Below are 20,371 nucleotides of genomic sequence, written 5' to 3'. Positions count from 1 at the left end.
TGATTTTATTAAATTGTAAGATTGTGGAATTTCTAGCTCTGTAATTTTCCTCAAAGGAATTATCAGTTTAATTTCTTCTCCTTCCACCCGTTTAAAACTCTGGTCTGGCATCATTGCCTTATGTCAGCTTAGAGATTTGTTTTTATCATATATTTCATCTATAATTATATTTGTATAATTGTGTCATGCTAATCCCATTAAGAGATATGATTAGAATAATTTACTATTAAATATGTGGACAAAATTCCTAATCTGTAAGAAATATTTGGCTATGGTGTCCAATATTGAAAGACATACAGTAGTTTCACAGAATTATTTTTGTATTAGAACGTAGAGAAGAAATACCCCTTTCTCCAGTCTCATATTTTGATATTTGAATCATGTTTTTTGTCCCTGATTTGAAATTCGCATTTATTTTCTTAGACAAAACCCTTAAGCGGTATAAATTATAATTGAAATTTTGTTTAACAGTAACAATAAATTTTTCATTTAAAACAAAAAAAATAGGGATCATCTTTGACCATTCCCATCCTTGACTAGAAACAAAACCTATTTTTGTGTTTAATTTAATCAATATACCAGGAAGGCCTGGGACTATAATATTAATATATGAACCTCCTTCTACCAATGGAGGTGTACCCCTGCAATGGATAGCTTTAGAAAGTTGACAAAAATAACTAAAGATTAAGGGGCTTGCCCAGTGTTTCAGATAGCCAATTAGTAATCAGACTTGAACACAAGTCTTAACAGATTTGACTTTATTGTGAATCCAGCTTAATAGCTCTAGTTGAAATATAGTTTCTTTGTCTCAGATTCCGTTTCACTGAAATGGAGGTAATAATAATACTTTCAAAAAAGGAAATAAATGGCTTACATTCTGGAATAGTTAGCTTGTGTATAGTTATTTTTAGTAGATAAATGATGTGACATACTTGTGATAAAGTAGAAAGTGATCCAGCTACAAAACTAAAAGTCTTTAAGTTCATCTGACAAAAACTGTTTGTGGGACCCTGGGAAAATTTTGACAACACTCTTAATATTCTTTATAATTTAATAACTTAAAGTTACAGAGAATGTATAGATCTCTAGTAGTAGAGAGAAGGTTCACATTTGAGAGTTCTTTTTACCAATAAAATTGTAAATCCATCTTTTATCTTGTATGATTTTGTTCCAAGTAAAAAAACACATGCTGAAAAAATATGGATTCATTTTTTTCTAGATTCAGAATGAGATATGTTTTTCCTATCCATGACTGGTGGGTTTTATTGTTACGTGAATATATATATATATATATATATATATATATATATATATATATATTTTTTTTTTTTTTTTTATACAGAGAGATGATAGAGAGATGGGGGGGGAGGCTAGATGGTGATGATACATGCCTCCCCCAAAATAACATCAATAAAAAATTTAAATATACAGCAGAAAGCAGAGGTATAGAAGGATACACAGAATACTTCTGTTACTACTTTATTTCATTCATATGTTTGAATGTATATATGTATATTTTTTAATTCATTCATATCTGTACATGTATATAGATAGATAGATAGATAGATAGATAGATAGATAGATAGATATACACACACATACACACACTTGAAAAACAAATTATATATACAGGTTCAGTTTCTTATATTATTCTTGTTCTTTTTATAGCAAATGTGTATGTTTGTTCATGTTCAGGTTCCATCAGAAAGGTCTAAGTATTTAAGAAATAATCTTTCTTAAAGAAAAAAAATCATAACAAAATAAATATTAAACATTCTAAAAGATGTCATTCTTTGTATTGGAGATTCAAATATGGAAAAAAGATACACCTTTTACTTATAAGAAAGGAGTGAAAATATACATACTCACAATTAAAATACATACACAAATTAAAATAAAAGTTGAAAAAAGAAATCCAAAGTATTAGGAGAAATGTAATGTCAGAGAAGAGAAAAGAATTCATGATATAATCATTATTGCATTATTTTTCCCTTTGAGTAGATAGTTGTTAGATCATTTGATTCCTGTGACCTCCCTAAGTTCTTTTTTAAAGCACTATGAGTCTTTATGACTATCTTCAAATCAATATTTTAAATAAAATCCAGCAATTTTAATAATAGCTTATTATTTTCAAAATACATGTTGTTTTTATATAATGCAGATAATTTTTAACATTTACCCTTGCAAGACCTTGTTTTCTAAATTTTTCTCCCTCCTTTTCCCCAACTCCCTTCCCCGAGACAGCAGGCAATCCAATATAGATTAAACATGTACAGTTCTTCTAAACATATTTCCATATTTATCATGTTGCACAAGAAATACCAGATCAAAAAGGAGAAAATTAGAAAGAAAAAAAAACCAAGCAAAGAACAACAAAAGATGAAAGTACTATGTTGTGGTCTATATTCAGTCCCCATAGTCCTCCTTCTGGATGCAGATGACTCCATCACAAATCTATTAGAATTGGCCTGAATTATTGAAAAGAGCCAAGTCCTTCAAAATTGATCATCACATAATCTTGTTGTTGTGAGATACAATGTTCTCTTGGCTCTATTCATTTCATTTAACATCATTTTATGTGAGTCTCTCCAAGCCTTTCTCTTCTGATCCTTTCTTATAGACTACTAATATTTCATTTTTTTCATATACCAAATTTATTCAGTCGTTCCCTAGCTGATGGACATCCATTCACTTTCCAGTTCCTTGTCACTATAAAAAGGACTGCTACAAAATTTTGCATATGTGGGTCCTTTCCCCTTTTTTTATGATCTCTTTTGGATATAGACCCAGTAAGGACACTGCTGTATCAAAGGATATATTTGGGCATAGTTGTTCTCCAGAATGGTTGAATCAGTTCACAATTCCATGAACAATGTATAATCCAGCATTTTTAAAGAAACTCCAGTTATTCAAAATCTCATTTTTTTTCTTCTGCATCCAGATATTAACTTAGAAAAATGATTAATAGAATGAACTTAAACTCTCCTTGGTTTTCTAATATCATATTATTTGGATGAGTCTTCCTGTTCATCTTTTCTATAATATTTTCTTTGAAAGAACTACAGAATTAGATGAAGTTAAAAAGTGCAGTCATGATTCTGATGTTACCAGTGTTTTTATTCAATATTCTAATTTCAGAATTTTAAGAATTTAATGTTTGTATGTCATGTTTACCCTTTACCTATTCAGCATGTTTTCTTTTCTTTTTCTTTTTCTTTTTTTTTACTTAATCTCCTGACTGCAAATAGCATATACCTGCTTTGATTAAGATATTTTCTACATGTTGAGCAGGCGTAACCCCCAAAGACTTTATGGAGGAATAGTAAGCTTAATTATTTGAGAAATTAAGTATTATTATACTAATTTAGAGATTGTTAGTAGCCAATTCAAATTAGTACCATAAAGAATGAATGCTACAAATTTAAAGAAAGGAGTTACAATTGTAATCTCCTCTTCATGAAAGAGAAGAGGATTTGTAAAATTTAGTAAGGCACACCAGGTAGGAGATTATGAATTTAATTTTAGCCATGATGTATTTTAAATGATGAAGCAGCAATCAAGTAGAAATATTGTTAAAGTGTTTTGGAGATCTGAGATTGATGATATGGTACTAAAAACACAAATTATTCTCTCTAAATTGGGTGAGAATTATTCACTTTCTAATAAAAAAACTGCTGATTTATTCATCAAACTTTTGTTTTTACACAACTTTTCAGACATACTGATATTTTGTGAAACAAAAAGGTAAGGTATCTGTCTTATAACTAGTTTCCTTTTAAAATAAAGAATATCAATAATTAGTGATTTCTTATTTTTTAAAAAATAAGATTAAGATAAATAATATATTTGTATTGTTTATATAAAAGTAATTTCAAGTATTTTGTTCTAATGGAGTTCTTGCAAAGAAGAGGAAAAGAGCTTTAAGAAGTTGAAAGAGTTAACTAGTTGCACTATATTATGATATACAGATTGAAATTCAATAGCAGATCAAAAGATTTCTCCATCACAATAATATCATTTATGCAACTAGAAGTCTAGTTTCTAATCTAGTTTCAAAATAATATCATTTAAAACTCAGATACTTGGCCATTTTTTGTTTTAATAAACTGCACAGATCAACTAAAGCTAAAAGGAAATTTAGCTTAAGTTGCAAATTTGTGAACGAAGCCATTTATTTTAGCTCCATTAATCATATGGTCATTAGGTCGAATTGAGATTACTGATTGCCTAAATGGATATTGCTGAATTTTAAGCTCACAACTTCTAATTATTTTTTGAACACTATATGGACTCAGATTATTATTATTATTTTTTTAATAACTCCTCTTTCTCCTTTTAGACAGTTTTGTGTCAAGGTCATTATTTTAAATACAGTTTAATATATTGTTTCTTGATATGCTTGATATGGCATTATTTTGATTTACTCTCAATTTGCAATAACATTGCAATAAAACTGAAATTTTTTATTGTTTAGTTTGTATTTTCATAATGGAATGAGAATGTAAAACTGTTCTGAAAGATGTTTTCAAAGTTCCGTTTGAAGATAATCAATTTTTTGTTCCACAGTCTAACCTCCTACTTTATTTCATGGTTCCTTAATTTATATAGGTAATCAGATATTTGTTGCAATACCACTTTGAAAACAGTATTTCCCAGTATGCCATTCTATCTCACAGTTAATTGGTTAAGTCAAAATTAAAGAAAAAAATTAGTAAGCTAAACCCTAATGTTCCATTTCTCAAATGCTTTTAAAATAAGAAACTGCCACCACCAATGAGATCATCAGACTGAAAGTAATTAATCTTTCAAAAATGCATTAACAGTTCAACTCTTCTCAAAATTTTTTGTGTGATTTGTTCACATTAGTTTCCAGTACTATATGACATATTTACATTAAATTAGTTTTCTAAATCCTAGTCTCCTTTTGCTGTGTTGTCAGGAAGGAATTTACCTGTTATAAATATCAAAAAGTAGATATTTGTCTATTTCTTTAAAAGTTATTTAAGCCATGAAAGGAATTGTAAGTTTCTAGAGAAAGAGGGATTAACACATAATATTGTATCCAATATTTTCACAATCACATAACTAAACTAACTAGATTAAGATTTTTAAAATTGTTGGTTCTCTATAGAATCATCAGTTTCTCCTGAAGTTATACAAGTACTTGAAATGAAGTAAAAATGCCTTTCAATCAATTAAATTAAAAATCGCATTTTTATGTTTGTTTAACCTAAAATTTTCAAAGAACAGAAAATAGTTCTATCGTGTAATTTGGATTATACACATAATCTGTAAAATTTTTCATAAATTTTGGATGTTTCCTTTGAAAATATTCACAGTAACATGCATTGTGGCAATATTGAAATACTAAATGTGAGTTCTGAGTTTTTCATCAGGAGTCAAACTTTCAGTAGTTATAGTTGGACACTGTGGAATGTTAGTATTTAGTGTTTAAGCAGCATATTTTCTTTGATGTTTTTGACAATATATTCATGTGTGTAATGTTATAATACAGTCTTTCAAAAGTTTTTCTTATACTTATCTGATGTTTCAACAATGAACTCTTATTGAAAGCCTAGCTCATATCCTGTCTCTTCTATCAATTATTATAACCCATGATAATCATCCCCTTCATTTCAAACGTCTATCCCTATGATACTTGATTTTTCTTTTCTTAACTTCTTTTCTGTGCTTTAGCCTTTTATAGCTTATCTAGATTGTCATCTCTTTCAGGACAGGTATTTTGTCTTAGTTATCTCTCACGGTATCAATTACATAATTGATACTCAACTAGTTTTTCTTTGATTCAAAAAAAAAGTCCATCACATAAGGAGATTTATTAATAAAGCCTGAAATATTCTAGCCCCAGCACCACCTTTTTCTCTACCACAAGACTACCACAAGAAAATATTTTTATATTAGATATAGTTTGTTTATAGAGTTTACTACTGATAAGACAAATGTTGGGTGATTGGTTCATATCAACCCTACAATTCTTGGCATTTGCATTCACAAAGCTACTGAGGTTGAGGATATACAAAAGTATCTTATTTATTAATTTAACTTCATGAGTATGTCTCCTAGAAGCCGAAGTGATTTGGCCTTTTGTTCAATCCAGAGATGTTCTTCTATTATGCTAAAATATGATTTAAAGTCTAGTAGCTAAAAAGTCAAAAGAGATTAAGTGAAAATAAATCAGATCAGCAGATCTTCTAATGGGGAAGATCTACTTCATGAAATAAAAATTAAAGAGTTCTTTTCCACCAAGTCTACAGTTTTTCTTGTCTCAGCAGGATGCTATCATTTCATGACATTTTCCCTCCTAGTCACTGCCTCTTAAAATTGTCCATGTCAGTGAGCTTTGCTACACCATCATCATGACTAGTTGGAAGATATATAAAACTCAGTCCTTTGAGTCTAGTAACTCTTTGATTAAATTTACCACATATATTTTATAATCATGATTTTTGTAACCTTCACATGCAAAACATGTTTTTATGACAGGTGAACAATAAATAACTAATGCTTTAATGTACCATAGAGTGGATTTGCAATTAAATCCATATGATATAATGATCTTTCAAGTAAGGCACTTTTTAAGATCGTTTTCTTATTTTTTTTCAAATTAAAAAAAATAATCTCCAAATAAAGTTTTATTCTTTAAAAAAGGAAATCAGAATCCTTGTAACAAAATAAATAACAAATATCTATTTGTCTATCAATTCATATTTACACCTCAAATCTATCACCTCTGTCTCAGGAAATGTATACCATATGCTTCTTCACAGTTCTTATGGTATAATGGTTGGTCTTTACATTGATCAGTTTTTAAATCTTTTGATGCTTTTGTCTTTGTAGTATTATTGTATAACATTCTGCTTATTCTGTATTGGTTTCCACAAGTCTTCCCAGTCTCCGTTGCATTTATCCCTTTTATAATTTCTTATAATATGATAATATTCCTTTGCATCCATATACCATAATTTGTTCAATCATTTCCTAGTTGAGGGACAGTCCTCTTAATTATTTGTCATATATCACACACACACAAAGAATTTATATAGGTGGTTTGGTACAATTGATCTTTTGTATTTCTTTGAGATATTGTTGACCTGCAACTTAATAATTGCATATTTCTAAATTAATTTCCAGAATAGCTAAACCAATTAACAGTTCTGCCAAAAGTTAATTAATATCCTTGTTTTCCTACAGCTTCTCAGAAATTTGTTATTTTCCCCTTTGACCAGCATTCCAGTTTTTACAGAGTTATCTTTCTTCTTATTTGTCTTTATGAGTGATTTGATTTGGAACATTGATTCATGTGGATAAATATAGTTTAGATTTCCTTCTTAGAATCATTTTGGCTAGTTAAGTACTAGATAAATAAAAATATTCATACCTCTGCAAAAGAATTTTTCTTATAAATTTGAATCTTTTCTCTATGCATGGTGCCCTAAAAGTCTTAGTTCAATTTTAAACCTTAATTGCCTTACTATTCTTAAAACTGTGCTAATTTGCTTATAATATCTTGCTTTATGTCTAAGAAACTTATTAATTTGGAACTTATCATAATAAATGGTGTTCAGATTGCTTTTGTGTTTTTTTGTGCACTTTTGTTGAATGTGATTCTTTAATGTGATTCTTTGCTTCTGTTTTGTATCTAATAATTTTCCATTAAAATTTTTTCCGCTCATCCTCTCTAATTTTTAACCAATACCATGTCATTTTGATGATTATTTCATTTGATGGCTCATCTATTTGATTTGTTTCTGAGAACATTGGGAATGATTTGGATTTTACTTTCTTGCCTTGTTTATAGAAAAATTACTTGGGAAATGGATCGTTGTCCTTCAAATTCTTCCTTTCAAGAAGAGGAAAGGATCAGCCTTCATACACATCCTTTATTGTGTGTGATAATTTTTACTTTATAATATTCCACGTGTTTTGATTTAAATAACAAAACATATAAATCTTTGAGATTCTTTTTCCAGTCTCAACCTCTCTTCTCCTTCCTCAATTCTGTTGGATGTCAAAACGTGGCTTGTTGCCCCAATTAAGTTATTTTTATAGTTCAATGATGTAAGTTCCATGATCTTCATTTTCTTTTTCTGTAGAGATGACCTATTCTTTCTCAATGTTAAGCTAAACTCAAATCTCACTTTGTTAAGAAATCATTCCAGACCCCTACCACTTAATATTTGTATATCTTTGGTCATGCTATTTCATATCTATGACCCTCAATTTCCTCATTTATAAAATAAAGAATTGAATTAAATGACTTCTGAGTTTTCTTTCCGTTTTAACTCTTATAATAAAATGATATATAACTAAAACAGATTTGTAAAGTTAAAAGTATAGCTCTCTCTTTCTCTCTCTCTTTCTCTTTCTCTCTCTCTCTCTCTCTCTCTCTCTCTCTCTCTCTCTCTCTCTCTCTCTCTTTCTTTCTCTCTCTCTCTCTCACGCGCGCGCTCTCACTCTTGGCATGAACCTTACAAATATTTATACATAAGGAATAAGAGAAATTTGGAATTTTGAAATTCTCTTAAAAATGTTGGATTAGTTTAGATTTTATCAAACTAAAATGTATATAACTGATTTTAAAATTACACTGATAAGCCTCTTTTGAAAGAGGCTAGCAGATAATAGAGATATTATATTAATGTTGTATGAACAGTAGGTTATTGTAAAAGAGATATATTTATTAAGTCATTAGCCTTCTACATCCATACTACCTTAACTTTAACATACAGTTTTGTGACCTCTGCAAAAGATCAGTTCCAGAAACTTTCAAAAATGCATGAAAACATGGAAAAATCATACCAGAGCATAATGGGATATTATGCTATTGACATGAAGAAAGTATCTGTGGAGGAATTTTTTACTGATTTAAATAACTTCAGGACAATGTTCATGGTAACGTAAATCTACTTTGATCTTTTAAAATAATAATTTCTTGTTTGTAACATCTTACTTATTGTTTTCTTGACTTATTCAATTACTTCATAACTACTTTTGTATTTAATAGCCAATACTGTCTAGCAGTAAGAACTTTTTTAAGTTTTGAGATTCCAATGTATATACATTATATCTCTGTAATTTCTTTCCCTTGTTAAACTATTAAAAGAAGTTTTAATTTAAGATGAGATGAATCCTGAAATTCTTAATAGCTGTTCTAACAGACTCCTCCTGACTGATTATGGAGCACTTTTATAACAAAACTTTAGCTATGAATTTAATTCTTTTTACTCAAGATCAGTTTGTATTTTTTAGGGTATAATTTTACCAAACTCTTAATGTTTTTTACAATAAGCTATTCCAAAGATTTCCTTTGACATTTTAAAGGGGATGGTCTTTCTTTGATTTAGAATACTTTCATTTAAGGATTCAAAAAGATTTTTTGAAAAGCATTAACAGATTAGATGCAAAACCAACATTATTAAAGTAAGGTACTTTTGTCTTAATATTTAATTATCTTTATCTTTTAAGGAATTTTTGGGAGAAGGAAAAACTTTTGTATAAATTGATGCTAGAGTTTTGTTACCATATGTATTTCTTGTAGGAAGTGAACCATTAGGTAGCAAGAGCAAACTCTGTATTGTGGAGAAACTGTTGATTTCATGAAAATTGTTATTCTGTATTAAATTATTTATAAGGAGAATTATAGATTACAGTAAATAAATCTAGTGGTCATGTTTGTCCTTCTTAAAATGGACAGAAAATTAGCAATTTAATGTAGAATGTTAAAATCTTCTATTGAAATATAAAGTTTTGCTGGTTGTTTTAATGCTTAGACATCGCAGGGGCTCTTAAATGAGAATCTCAGTCATTCAGAAGAGTTTGTTCTACATAGTTTGTCTTTACACAGAAAAAACCAAGTGGACAAATAATGTCTAATTCTAACATTATTATTATGTATAGTTACATGCAGAACTTGTAGAACTGGGTCATCAGTACATAGATAATGGACAAACATTGTGAATGGACAATGATTTGGGTCTGGAAAAGAACAGAAGAATGAAAGCAGTCTTGATAACCTTAGGTAATGGAATAGCTTTTTAAAAAATTATTTCCAAGCTTTTTCTGAAGCAAATTCTCATATATTTAACACTATTCTCCTAACCATATTATATGACTATGAGTCATGGAACAAATGCCACAATTTCTAGACAACTAAAGTAGATTGTCACCCAAGGTACAACACAAGAGAGATGCATAGTAGATATAAGTATGCTATAAAGCTTCACTAGTGAAAAATTACAGAGAAGCAGGATTTCAGAGTGATGTCAAGCAAAAAGAGATAGGATAGACATTTAGGAAGAATGAGGGGTTTCTCATTAGAGTAGCCTTCATGCAATGGCATGCTCAGTGTATCAAAAGATTTAGAGGCAAGTCTTGAACACTGTGGATTTAGCTTTTGTGGAGAATTTACAAGAGGACCTGGAAAAGAGATCAGAAGCCAACAATGCATTGGAGTCTCTACTATTGAAAATTATTCCATTAATAATATCCCAGATCTAATAGAATATTTTAAAAATCTATTACAGAATTTATCTCATGATTAATTGTGAAGAATTCAAAATTAAAACTGATTGGCTTTACTCCACACATTTTCTCTGATTTTTTAAACATCTGTGGCAATTGATGATACAGCTCAGGTGGTAGATGCCCAAATCCACAGTACTCGATGATTTCTGTTTGAAGCTTTGAAAATTAATCTTATTGTGATCAACTTAATTAATTTTTTTCTCTTCAAGGCTTTCAACAACAAAAATACACTTATTGCAATTGATTTATTTTTTTTCCTTTATAAGATTTACCATTACTGGGCTATGTTCACCAGAATTAATAGTCTTTGATTGGCAGATTCCATACAATTAAATGGGTGGTACTCTTTTGTTCTTGTATGTTTAATTATTATAGTAGAATAATATATTAGAAGGCAAAGTCTGGATTATCTTAATATATAATGCGAACCATTACTCTGGATTATTAGTGAGAAAAAAAGAAATCAAATAAATAACTAATGTGTAATGAGAGAGCAAATTAACCAATGTAACTGAAAAGATAACATAAACTTAGAAACCTATAACCTAAACTAAAATATGTTTAATCATTTTGTGGCACTTTATGTAGCTTTAAAGAGTATTTTGTTATAATTTTCATATATGTGTCTATGTGTATTTAAAAATGTCTTTCTGTAAGTAACATTGAAGTAGAATTAAGGTGGGCAGTTAGATGGTAGAGTAGATTGTAGCTCTGGAGTCAGGGAGATCTGAATTCAAATATGGCCTCAGATGCTTATTAGCTATGTGATACTGTGCAAGTCACTTTCCTCTTTGCTTCAGTTTCCTCATCTGGCAAATGAGTTGGAAAAGTTCATGACAAACACCTCTAGTATCCTTGCCAAGAAGTCTTCCCACTTTTCTCCCCAGAAAAGGGGTCCTGAACAGTCAGATGCAACTGCAAATGACTAAACCATAGAATTAAGATAAAGTTTAAAATAGTGAATAGACTTATACATAACATTTTTATGACCCTAGTTAAAATATTTGTCCATTTTTCCATTAAAATAGTTATCAATTGTTAGACTCAAAGCTACTCCTAATCTCATATTTATCCATAATATTTGTGGCTATCCATCTTGTCCATAATTGATGATTGGAAAATAGACAATTTAAGACATCTAGTGGCACAACGGGTAGAGAGCAAACTTAGAATCAGGAAACCCAAGTTTAAATCCAATTTTAGACACTGTGTAACCAAAGATCTCAATTTTATTTTTGTAAAATGGAGATGATACCACTTGCCTCCCAGGGTTGGGGACAAAAACATATGAAAGCTTTATAGTACCATATAAGGCCCAGCCATCATTATCAGTAGCCATAATAATAATGATGATGATAATTCAACTACATAGATAATTCAGAGACTAAACAAATTTAAGTTTTTTTTCTTTTGAGAAAATGGGGCATTATATATTTAACTATGATTGTTTGAAATTAAATCATCAGTTTTTAGAACAACTACTGATTTTTTCTTAAAATTTAATTCATGTAACTTGAACAGTAGTTAGAAATAATCCATTGATCTGAATATATTTAATAACCTAAAGCAGGAGATGCATACAAACCCATGCTAATAGTTTTTAATGGGCAGTTGTTTATTCCCTGCAGTACTAATAAGTAATTCAGTTTTTATTTTGTTTTATTTCAGGCTAGATTGCAACTAAAATCTTTACAATTAAAATAGTTTAATTATCACCACCTATATCTCCTCAGGGACATTATAATAGTTATATAAGAAGATATTTTCTATCTTTTTTAAGAAATTCTGGCATTAAGAGCACAAGAAATAGACATTTGTATTATGTTAAGATGATGAATTGTTGCTGCATTTGTGTTTCTGCATACTATATTATAAAATGTCCGATCTCTTCTAGATATGATTACTTCTGTATGTGTTAGGAACCAGAGAAAACAGCATTTCATTTTGGCTAAATGAAATTTAACTGTTTTTTTAATATCTTTTTAGACATTCCCTCATTATATCCATGCAGTAATTATCACGAGATCAAAAGTAAAGCTCATTTGTGATTTTTATGAAAAGAACATAGTCCTCTATCCATTTAAATGAAAAACTTTATCCCCATGTTTTGAATGAAAATTCAAACACATTTCATTCACTAATCTGTTAGCATCTGTCTTTAAAGGGAAACTGTCCTTTGATACAAATAGCATATAATTGTTGTCTACAAAAGCTATATTTTCTCTTATATTTCAAAGCATACATGTAGGATTTTTCAAAAATCTTTTGACATCTTGAATATTCAATCTTCTCAGTGTTTTAGGCAGCTCTCTAAGGCTGTCAGTTGCTATATATGTGTTGGCTTTCATTGATAAAATAAGTTTCTTCACTTACCACTTCTCTGTAACAGTGAAATTATAGTTCCAATCCCAATCTTTATCTCAGTTCTATCCAAATATGGTAACAGGAAGATTCTCTGAAAGGTGTCATTCTGCCATATTAATTTCCAGTTTTCCCAAAAACATTCTCATCCCAAAAGTTGGGATCTTTGGGTTTATCAAACACTAGATTGCTATTTTTATTCACTGCCTTGTCCTGTGAACCTAACCTATTCCACTGATCAACTAATCTATTTCTTAGCCAATACCAAATGGTTTTGGCGACTGCTGCTTTATAATATAGTCCTAGATCAGGTACAAGGAGGCCACCTTCATTTGATGTTTTTTTTTTTTCATAACTTCCCTTGAAATTCTTGACCTTTTGTTCTTCCATATGAATTCTTTTGTTATTTTTTCTAGGTCATTAAAATAGTTTCTTGGGAGTCTGATTGGTATAGCACTAAATAAATAGATTAGTTTAGGGAGTATTGTCATCTTGATTATATTCGCTTGGCCTATCCAAGAGCACTTAATGTCTTTCCAATTATTTAAATCTGACTTTATTTTTGTGGCAATTGTTTTGTAATTTTGCTCATATACTTCCTGACTTTCCTTTGGTAGATATATTCCCAAATATTTTATACTATCAATCATTATTTTGAATGCAATTTCTCATTGTATCTCTTGCTGTTGGATTGTGTTGGTAATGTATAAAAATGCTGAGGATTTATGTGGATTTATTTTGTATCCTGCAACTTTGCTAAAGTTCTGAATTATTTCTAATAGCTTTTTAGCAGAGTCTTTGGGGTTCTCTAAGTATACCATCATCTCATCTGCAAAGAGTGATAGTTTGATTTCCTCATTTCCTACTCTAATTCCTTGAATCTCTTTCTCGGCTCTTATTGCCGAAGCTAGAGTTTCTAGTACTATATTGAATAGTAATGGTGATAGTGGGCAACCTTGTTTCATTCCTGATCTTACTGGGAAAGGTTCCAATTTATCGCCATTACATATGATGTTTACTGATGGTTTTAAATATATGCTCCTGATTATTTTAAGGAATAGTCCATTTATTCCTGTATTTTCAAGTGTTTTTAGTAGGAATGGATGTTGGATTTTATCAAATGCTTTTCCTGCATCTATTGAGATGATCATATGTTTTTTGTTAATTTGGTTATTGATATAGTCGATTATGCTAATAGTTTTCCTAATATTGAACCAGCCTTGCATTCCTGGTATAAATCCCACTTGGTCATAGTGAAATCATCCTGGGGATGATTTTCTGTAGTCTTTTTGCTAATATTTTATTTAAGATTTTAGCATCAATATTCATTAGGGAGATTGGGCTATAATTTTCTTTCTCAGTTTTTAGCTTACATGGTTTAAGTATCAGTACCATGTCTGTTTCATAAAAATTTGGTAGGACTCCTTCAATCCCTATTTTTTCAAATAATATTTTTTTTCAAATAGCATTGGAATTAGTTGTTCTTTAAATGTTTGGTAGAATTCACATGTAAATCCATCTGGTCCTGGGGATTTTTTCTTAGGGAGTTGGTTAATAGCTCATTCTATTTCTTTTTCTGAAATGGGACTATTTAGACTATTTAATTCTTCCTCTGTTAATCTGGGCAAGCTATATTTTTGAAGGTATTCTTCCATTTCATTTAAGTTATCGAATTTATTGGCATAAAGTTGGGCAAAGTAGCTCCTAACTATTGTTCTAATTTCCTCTTCATTAGTGGTGAGTTTTCCCTTTTCATTTTTAAGAGTAACAATTTGCTTTTCCTCTTTCCTTTTTTTAAATCAGATTTACTAAGGGTTTGTCTATTTTGTTGGTTTTTTCATAGAACCAACTCAGTTTTATTAATTAATTCAATAATAGTTTTTTTACTCTCAATTTTATTAATCTCACCTTTTTTAGAATTTCAAGTTTCGTGTTTGTCTGGGGGGGTTTTAATTTGTTCCTTTTCTAGCATTTTTAGTTGTAAGCCCAATTCGTTGACCTTCTCTTTCTCTATTTTATGCAAGTAGGCCTCTAGAGATATAAAACTTCCCCTTATTACTGCTTTGGCTGTATTCCACACATTTTGGTAGGATGTCTCATTATTATCATTTTCTTGGGTGAAGTTATTAATTATGTCTATGATTTGCTCTTTCACCCAATAATTCTTTAGTATGAAATTATTTAGTTTCCAATTATTTTTTGGTCTATTTTCCCCTGGCTTTTTAATTGAATGTAATTTTCATTGCATTGTGGTCTGAAAAGGATGCATTTATTTCTGCCTTTCTGCATTTGATTGTCTATTTCTTTTTGCAGCTCTCCTAATTTCTCTTTTAAGAATTTAGATGCTGCACCACTTGGTGCTTATATGTTTAATATTGATACTGCTTCATTATCTATGCTACCCTTTAGCAAGATATAATGCCCTTCCTTATCTCTTTTAATTAGATCAGTTTTTTTTTTTGCTTGATCTGAGATGAGGATGGCTACCCCTGCTTTTTTGGCTTCACCTGAGGCATAGCAGATTCTGCTCCACTCTTTTACTTTTATTCTGAATGTATCACCCTGTTTCAGGTGTGTTTCCTGTAAACAACATATAGTAGTATTCTGGCTTTTAATCCAGTCTGCTAACTGCTTCCTCTTTATGGGGGAGTTTACCCCATTCACATTTATGGTTAGAATGACTAATTCTATATTGCTTGCCATCTTGTAACCCCTGCTTATGCTTTTTTCCTTTCCTTCCCTCTTATCCCCTTCTCAAATATTAAACTTGTGAGCAACACTTGCTTTTCACAGCCTTCCCTCTTTAGTATCCTTCCCTCACCTTAAAGTGCCTCCCTCTATTTTACCCCTTTTCCTCTGTATTCCCTTCCCCTTAGCTTACTCCTTCCCTCCCACTTTTCAATGAAGTGTAAGAAGTTTCACTATAAATCGAATATGTCTATTGATACACACTATGTTCATCCCCCTTCTTTCTTTTTCTCACATATAATAGGTTACCTTTGCCTCTTCAAGAGATGTAGTACCACCACTTTACCCTTTTTTATGATATAATTTCCTTTCCACTTCTAGTTTCTAGGACAAATTATACATGTGTTCTTTACCTATCTTTATGGCAGAATTATAGTTCTCAAGATTTCTTTTTACCTTTTTAGAAATCTCTTTAGTTCTGTATTTGAAGATCAAACATTTTGCGTAGATTTGGTTTTTTCATCAAGAATAGATGCAATTCATTTATTTCGTTAAATGTCCATCTTCTTCCCTGGAAAACGATGCTCATTTTTGCTGGGTAAGTTATTCTTGGCTGCATACCAAGTTCCTTCGCCTTTTGGAATATCATATTCCAGGCCCTTCATTCTTTTAATGTGGATGCTTCTAGATCCTGTGGCTCCTCCATATCTGAATTGCTTTTTTCTAGCAGCTTCCAATATTTTTTCCTTCATCTGATGGTTCTTGAACTTGGCCACTATATTTATTGGCGTTTTGATTTTAGGGTTCCTTTCAGTAGGTGATCGATGAATTTTTTCAATGTCTATTTTACCCTCTGTTTAATTAATTCCGAGGCTTGTTATGAAGTAAATTCTGAGAGAAAAAGCAGAGCTCAAGCAGCTGTCTACCTCCTTGTCTCCATCTTGGCCAGAAGTCCTGTTTTTGTCTTTAACGTATGTTTCATTTACCTGGAATTCCTAGCGTTCTCTGCTCATCTAAATTTTATTTTCCTTTAAAGCACTCATCAAATTCCAGTGCTATGAATTTTTCCTCTAAATGATCTCAAATCTGTTTAATCATATATTAGATTACCTGTCTAGAAGAGGGAATGGGGGGAAAGAAGGAAAAAGAAAAAATTTGGAACACAAGATTTTGCAAGGATGAATGCTGAAAACTATCTATGCTTTGAAAATAAAAAGCTTTATAAAAATAATAATCTCAAATCTGTTAAATTTCCACTTTACTGTTTACTTCAGATCACTTGTTCTAATGGACAAAATCAATTAAATGTTGTCATCATATCATTTTCCTATATGTGTTTCTCTGGATATTCTATGTCTGGCTTTCTTTTATTCTTTTATTTTACATTCTTGGCAAACTCATCAGCTTATCTATGATTATTTATTCACATGACTTTAAGCTATTCAATCAACCTCTGATACCAAGTCACACCATTTTCAACCTTTGATCATACATCACACCATCTGCCTGTTGGATATTAGAGAATGGGTGTGTTGGAGACATCTCCAATTCAATAAGTATCTGGTAGAACTTGTCTTTTCTCCCTCAAACCCTCCTTTCTACCAAACTTGTTTCTCTCAAGGGTACTTTCATTCTTCTAATGTCTCAGGTTTATAAATTCTGTGTTATCTCTTGTCCTCTCTGTGTCATCTATCTGATCTATTTCCAATTCTTGCTGTTTCTACTTAGCTCTTCCTTGACGCTCTTTCTCTCCTCTCCTACACTCACCACCTTCCTCAGGCTTTCTACTTTCTGCCTTACCCCTTGCAGTTACCTTCTAATTGTTCTTCCTGCTTCAATCCTCTGTTTTTTTATCCATCCTTCACATAGTTGACAAAGTGATTTTCTTGAAATACGCTGTGAGCACATACATTAACTTTTCTCCATAAACCCCACAAATCTTTAATTTGACTCATAAAGCCCTCAATCTGTCCTATCTTCCCAGTATCACTGTACAGCCTTCCTTCCCCTCTCCTATAAGCCAGCCAGATGCTCTTCTCCTCCTCACATGGATGTTTTGGATGCAATGAACATTTTCTTTGCCTAAATATATTTCTCTTTCATCACTGCTTCATGGAATACCTTATTTCCTTCAAGTTTTAGTTCACTTTCTTCCTACCATTCACATACTTTCTCTTTATTTATTTTTATAGATTTCTAAGTGATCATTTTGTCTCTGATGATAGAATATAAACACTTTAAGAAGGGGTTATTTCATTTTTTCTTTTATATATATATCTAGCATCTAACTCAGTTATGGGCACATAGTAGATTCTTAATAAATGCTAACTGCCTGATAACTGCCTGACTGGTAATCTAACTTTATTTACTTTTGTCTTCCAAACAGTTGAACAAAGGATCCTTTTGGTTTCCCATGTAAACACACACATTCTCTCTATCCTCTCTTATCTTGATATGTAGGAGAAAAAGAAATGGCAGATAATCCCAAATGGAAAGGATGTTTCACTATAATAAAAGGTTAATCAAATCTGATTACATGTATTTAAGTTAAAAGATGTTATAGATACTTATAGATCTTGTTGCTTCCAGCTCTACAAAATCCCTCCCTTTTTTTCCATTTACAAGGTTTGTGCCCTAATCATATTTCTTCTGGATCATTGTATTTGGTCTTCCTGCATCCATTTACTTTCCATAAAGTGTGTTCTCCATATTCTTGCTAAATTGTAGTTCCTAAAACATATTCCTGATTTCCCCTAAAACATATTCTTGATTTCCACTTCTTTAAAAGTACCATATCAGTCTATGTCTTTACTAAAAAATAGAAACTTGTTAAGCCTTATAACTGTTTTTCCTTTAAAATTACTTAGAATCCAGACTAACTTTCCAGGCTAATTTCATGTTATTCTTCAAATAGTCTACAGTGTAGGTCAAATGACCTCTTAAATATTTTGCATGCATTATTTTGTACCTTCTGCTGGCTGACTTTGCCCACACTGGCTCTTGTGTCTGGGATGCTCTCCCATCAAACTTTTGACTTTTTTCCCTAGCTTCTTTCAAGGGTGCCTCAAGAGCCACATTCTATAAGAAACATTTCTTGACTTCTTGTTAATGAATACCACCACCACTTTGGATTATCTGTGAATGTGGCATTTTTCTCTAAGAAAAATATAAACTCTGGGAAGGCAAGGACTATCTTATTAGCACTTAACACAGGACACAAAATATTCATTTTAGGGACATTTTGAATCAATTTATATTGAAGTTATTTTGCTTGGATTAAGGTGATAGTTACTGTAGAAATAAAATTATCCAGTTAAATAGACATTCTAAACAATGGCTAAGCACATAAGATCATATTAACCATCACATGATTTTAATTTCTTATTATTTAAATAGGTAAAGTTTTGTTGTCTTCCCTTTTTAATGAATACAATTAGAAACCATACTTTATATAAATACTCTCTTGAGAAAAATATACAATAATCATTCTTGAAAATATTTTCTTCCTAATTCTTTGTGAATCCTGTTTTTGTCCTTATTTTCACAGTGCTTAGTGCAGTATCTACTATAGAGCGTTTGCTTAACAGTCCAAGTTGCATTAATGAATGAATTTAATATTTTCCCTTTTTTGATCAGTATTCAGCCTTGATAATATTTTGAATCATTTTTCATAGCAAGCAATGAAGGAGAACACCAAACGAAAAGAAGCTGAGGAAAAAGAGAAACGTGCCAGGATAGCTAAAGAAATAGCAGAAAGAGAAAAAGCAGAACGCCTACAGAAAAAGAAACGCTTGATAGAAATGAAAACTGGTGAGTATTGTTATTTCAGTTTTACACATAAAAAGTAAACTGATTGCCGTATATTAATATGATTGGTGAAAAAATAGAATAATAAATAATTATGCTTAAACTTTATAACAACTCTGTTCTTATTATTTTATTTTTAGTAGACAATATGGTAGAATACCATACTTGGAGTTAGACAAATTATCTCTGAAAGTATCTCTATGACATTGTGCAAATTTTTAATCTTTCTGAGCCTCAGTTTCTCAATTTCTTCATCTATAAGAGCAGCAAAATATAATACCTTGCTCTTATAGTAATTGAGGGAATGAAATATGATATTTGTACCAAAATGCTTTGAAACTTTCAAGTTCAACAGTGATAATGATTGTTACTAAGTTTGGCATATGTTAAATTATTGTCCATTTATTCACTTTGCATTTCATTATGAAGTAGTTTCTATAAAACTATTAATAACCCAAAATTAAACTCATATTAACTAAGAAGAAATTATATAAATATTACTATAAAGAAATTTATTTTCCGAGTTCACATTTCATTAACTTAAAATTTAAGTGAATTAAAAAATTATAATAATAAGTTCCTACCTCTTTTATTTCCTTTTTTCTCAAATTTTCAAAAAGCAAGTCCAAATCTGATTCTTTTATCTCTTATTCCTGAGGATTGGACAGGATACTAATGAGAATCTATTAGCATCACTATTGAAATGGTATACTTTATAAATAAGAACTGCAAAGCCATTTAGCTCTTCAGAGCTTTACTAAGATACCTCCTTTGCAGAAATTCCCCCTTTCTGCTTTTAATTAAGAAGACATCTCTTAGGATGTATGAAGCAAACAGAATAATCTCACACACACACACACACACACACACACACACCTCCAAATAAAGGAAAATAATGCAAACCCAAATACTTGTTTATAACTACCTCACTGCTTCTTAGGAAATAAACATAGGAATTACCTTCAGCTTA

At 30.6% G+C, this 20,371-nt stretch overlaps 1 protein-coding gene across 2 annotated transcripts in view; it reads left to right on the top strand.

Moving 5' to 3' along the window:
• Positions 1-20,371, top strand: part of DIAPH3 (diaphanous related formin 3) — a 424,016-nt gene that overhangs the window by 257,944 nt on the left and 145,701 nt on the right. For both annotated transcript variants that reach the window (XM_074299215.1, XM_074299214.1), the window contains 2 exons: positions 8,750-8,913; positions 19,269-19,404. In XM_074299215.1, coding sequence (XP_074155316.1) covers positions 8,750-8,913; positions 19,269-19,404 — 300 coding nt within the window. The remainder of the gene's footprint in view (positions 1-8,749; positions 8,914-19,268; positions 19,405-20,371) is intronic.

This window comes from Sminthopsis crassicaudata, chromosome 3 (assembly GCF_048593235.1).
Source record: "Sminthopsis crassicaudata isolate SCR6 chromosome 3, ASM4859323v1, whole genome shotgun sequence".
In the NCBI taxonomy this organism is placed as follows: domain Eukaryota; kingdom Metazoa; phylum Chordata; class Mammalia; order Dasyuromorphia; family Dasyuridae; genus Sminthopsis; species Sminthopsis crassicaudata.
The sequence above is the reverse complement of the archived record's forward strand: the minus strand, read 5'-3'. Positions and strand labels throughout refer to the sequence as shown.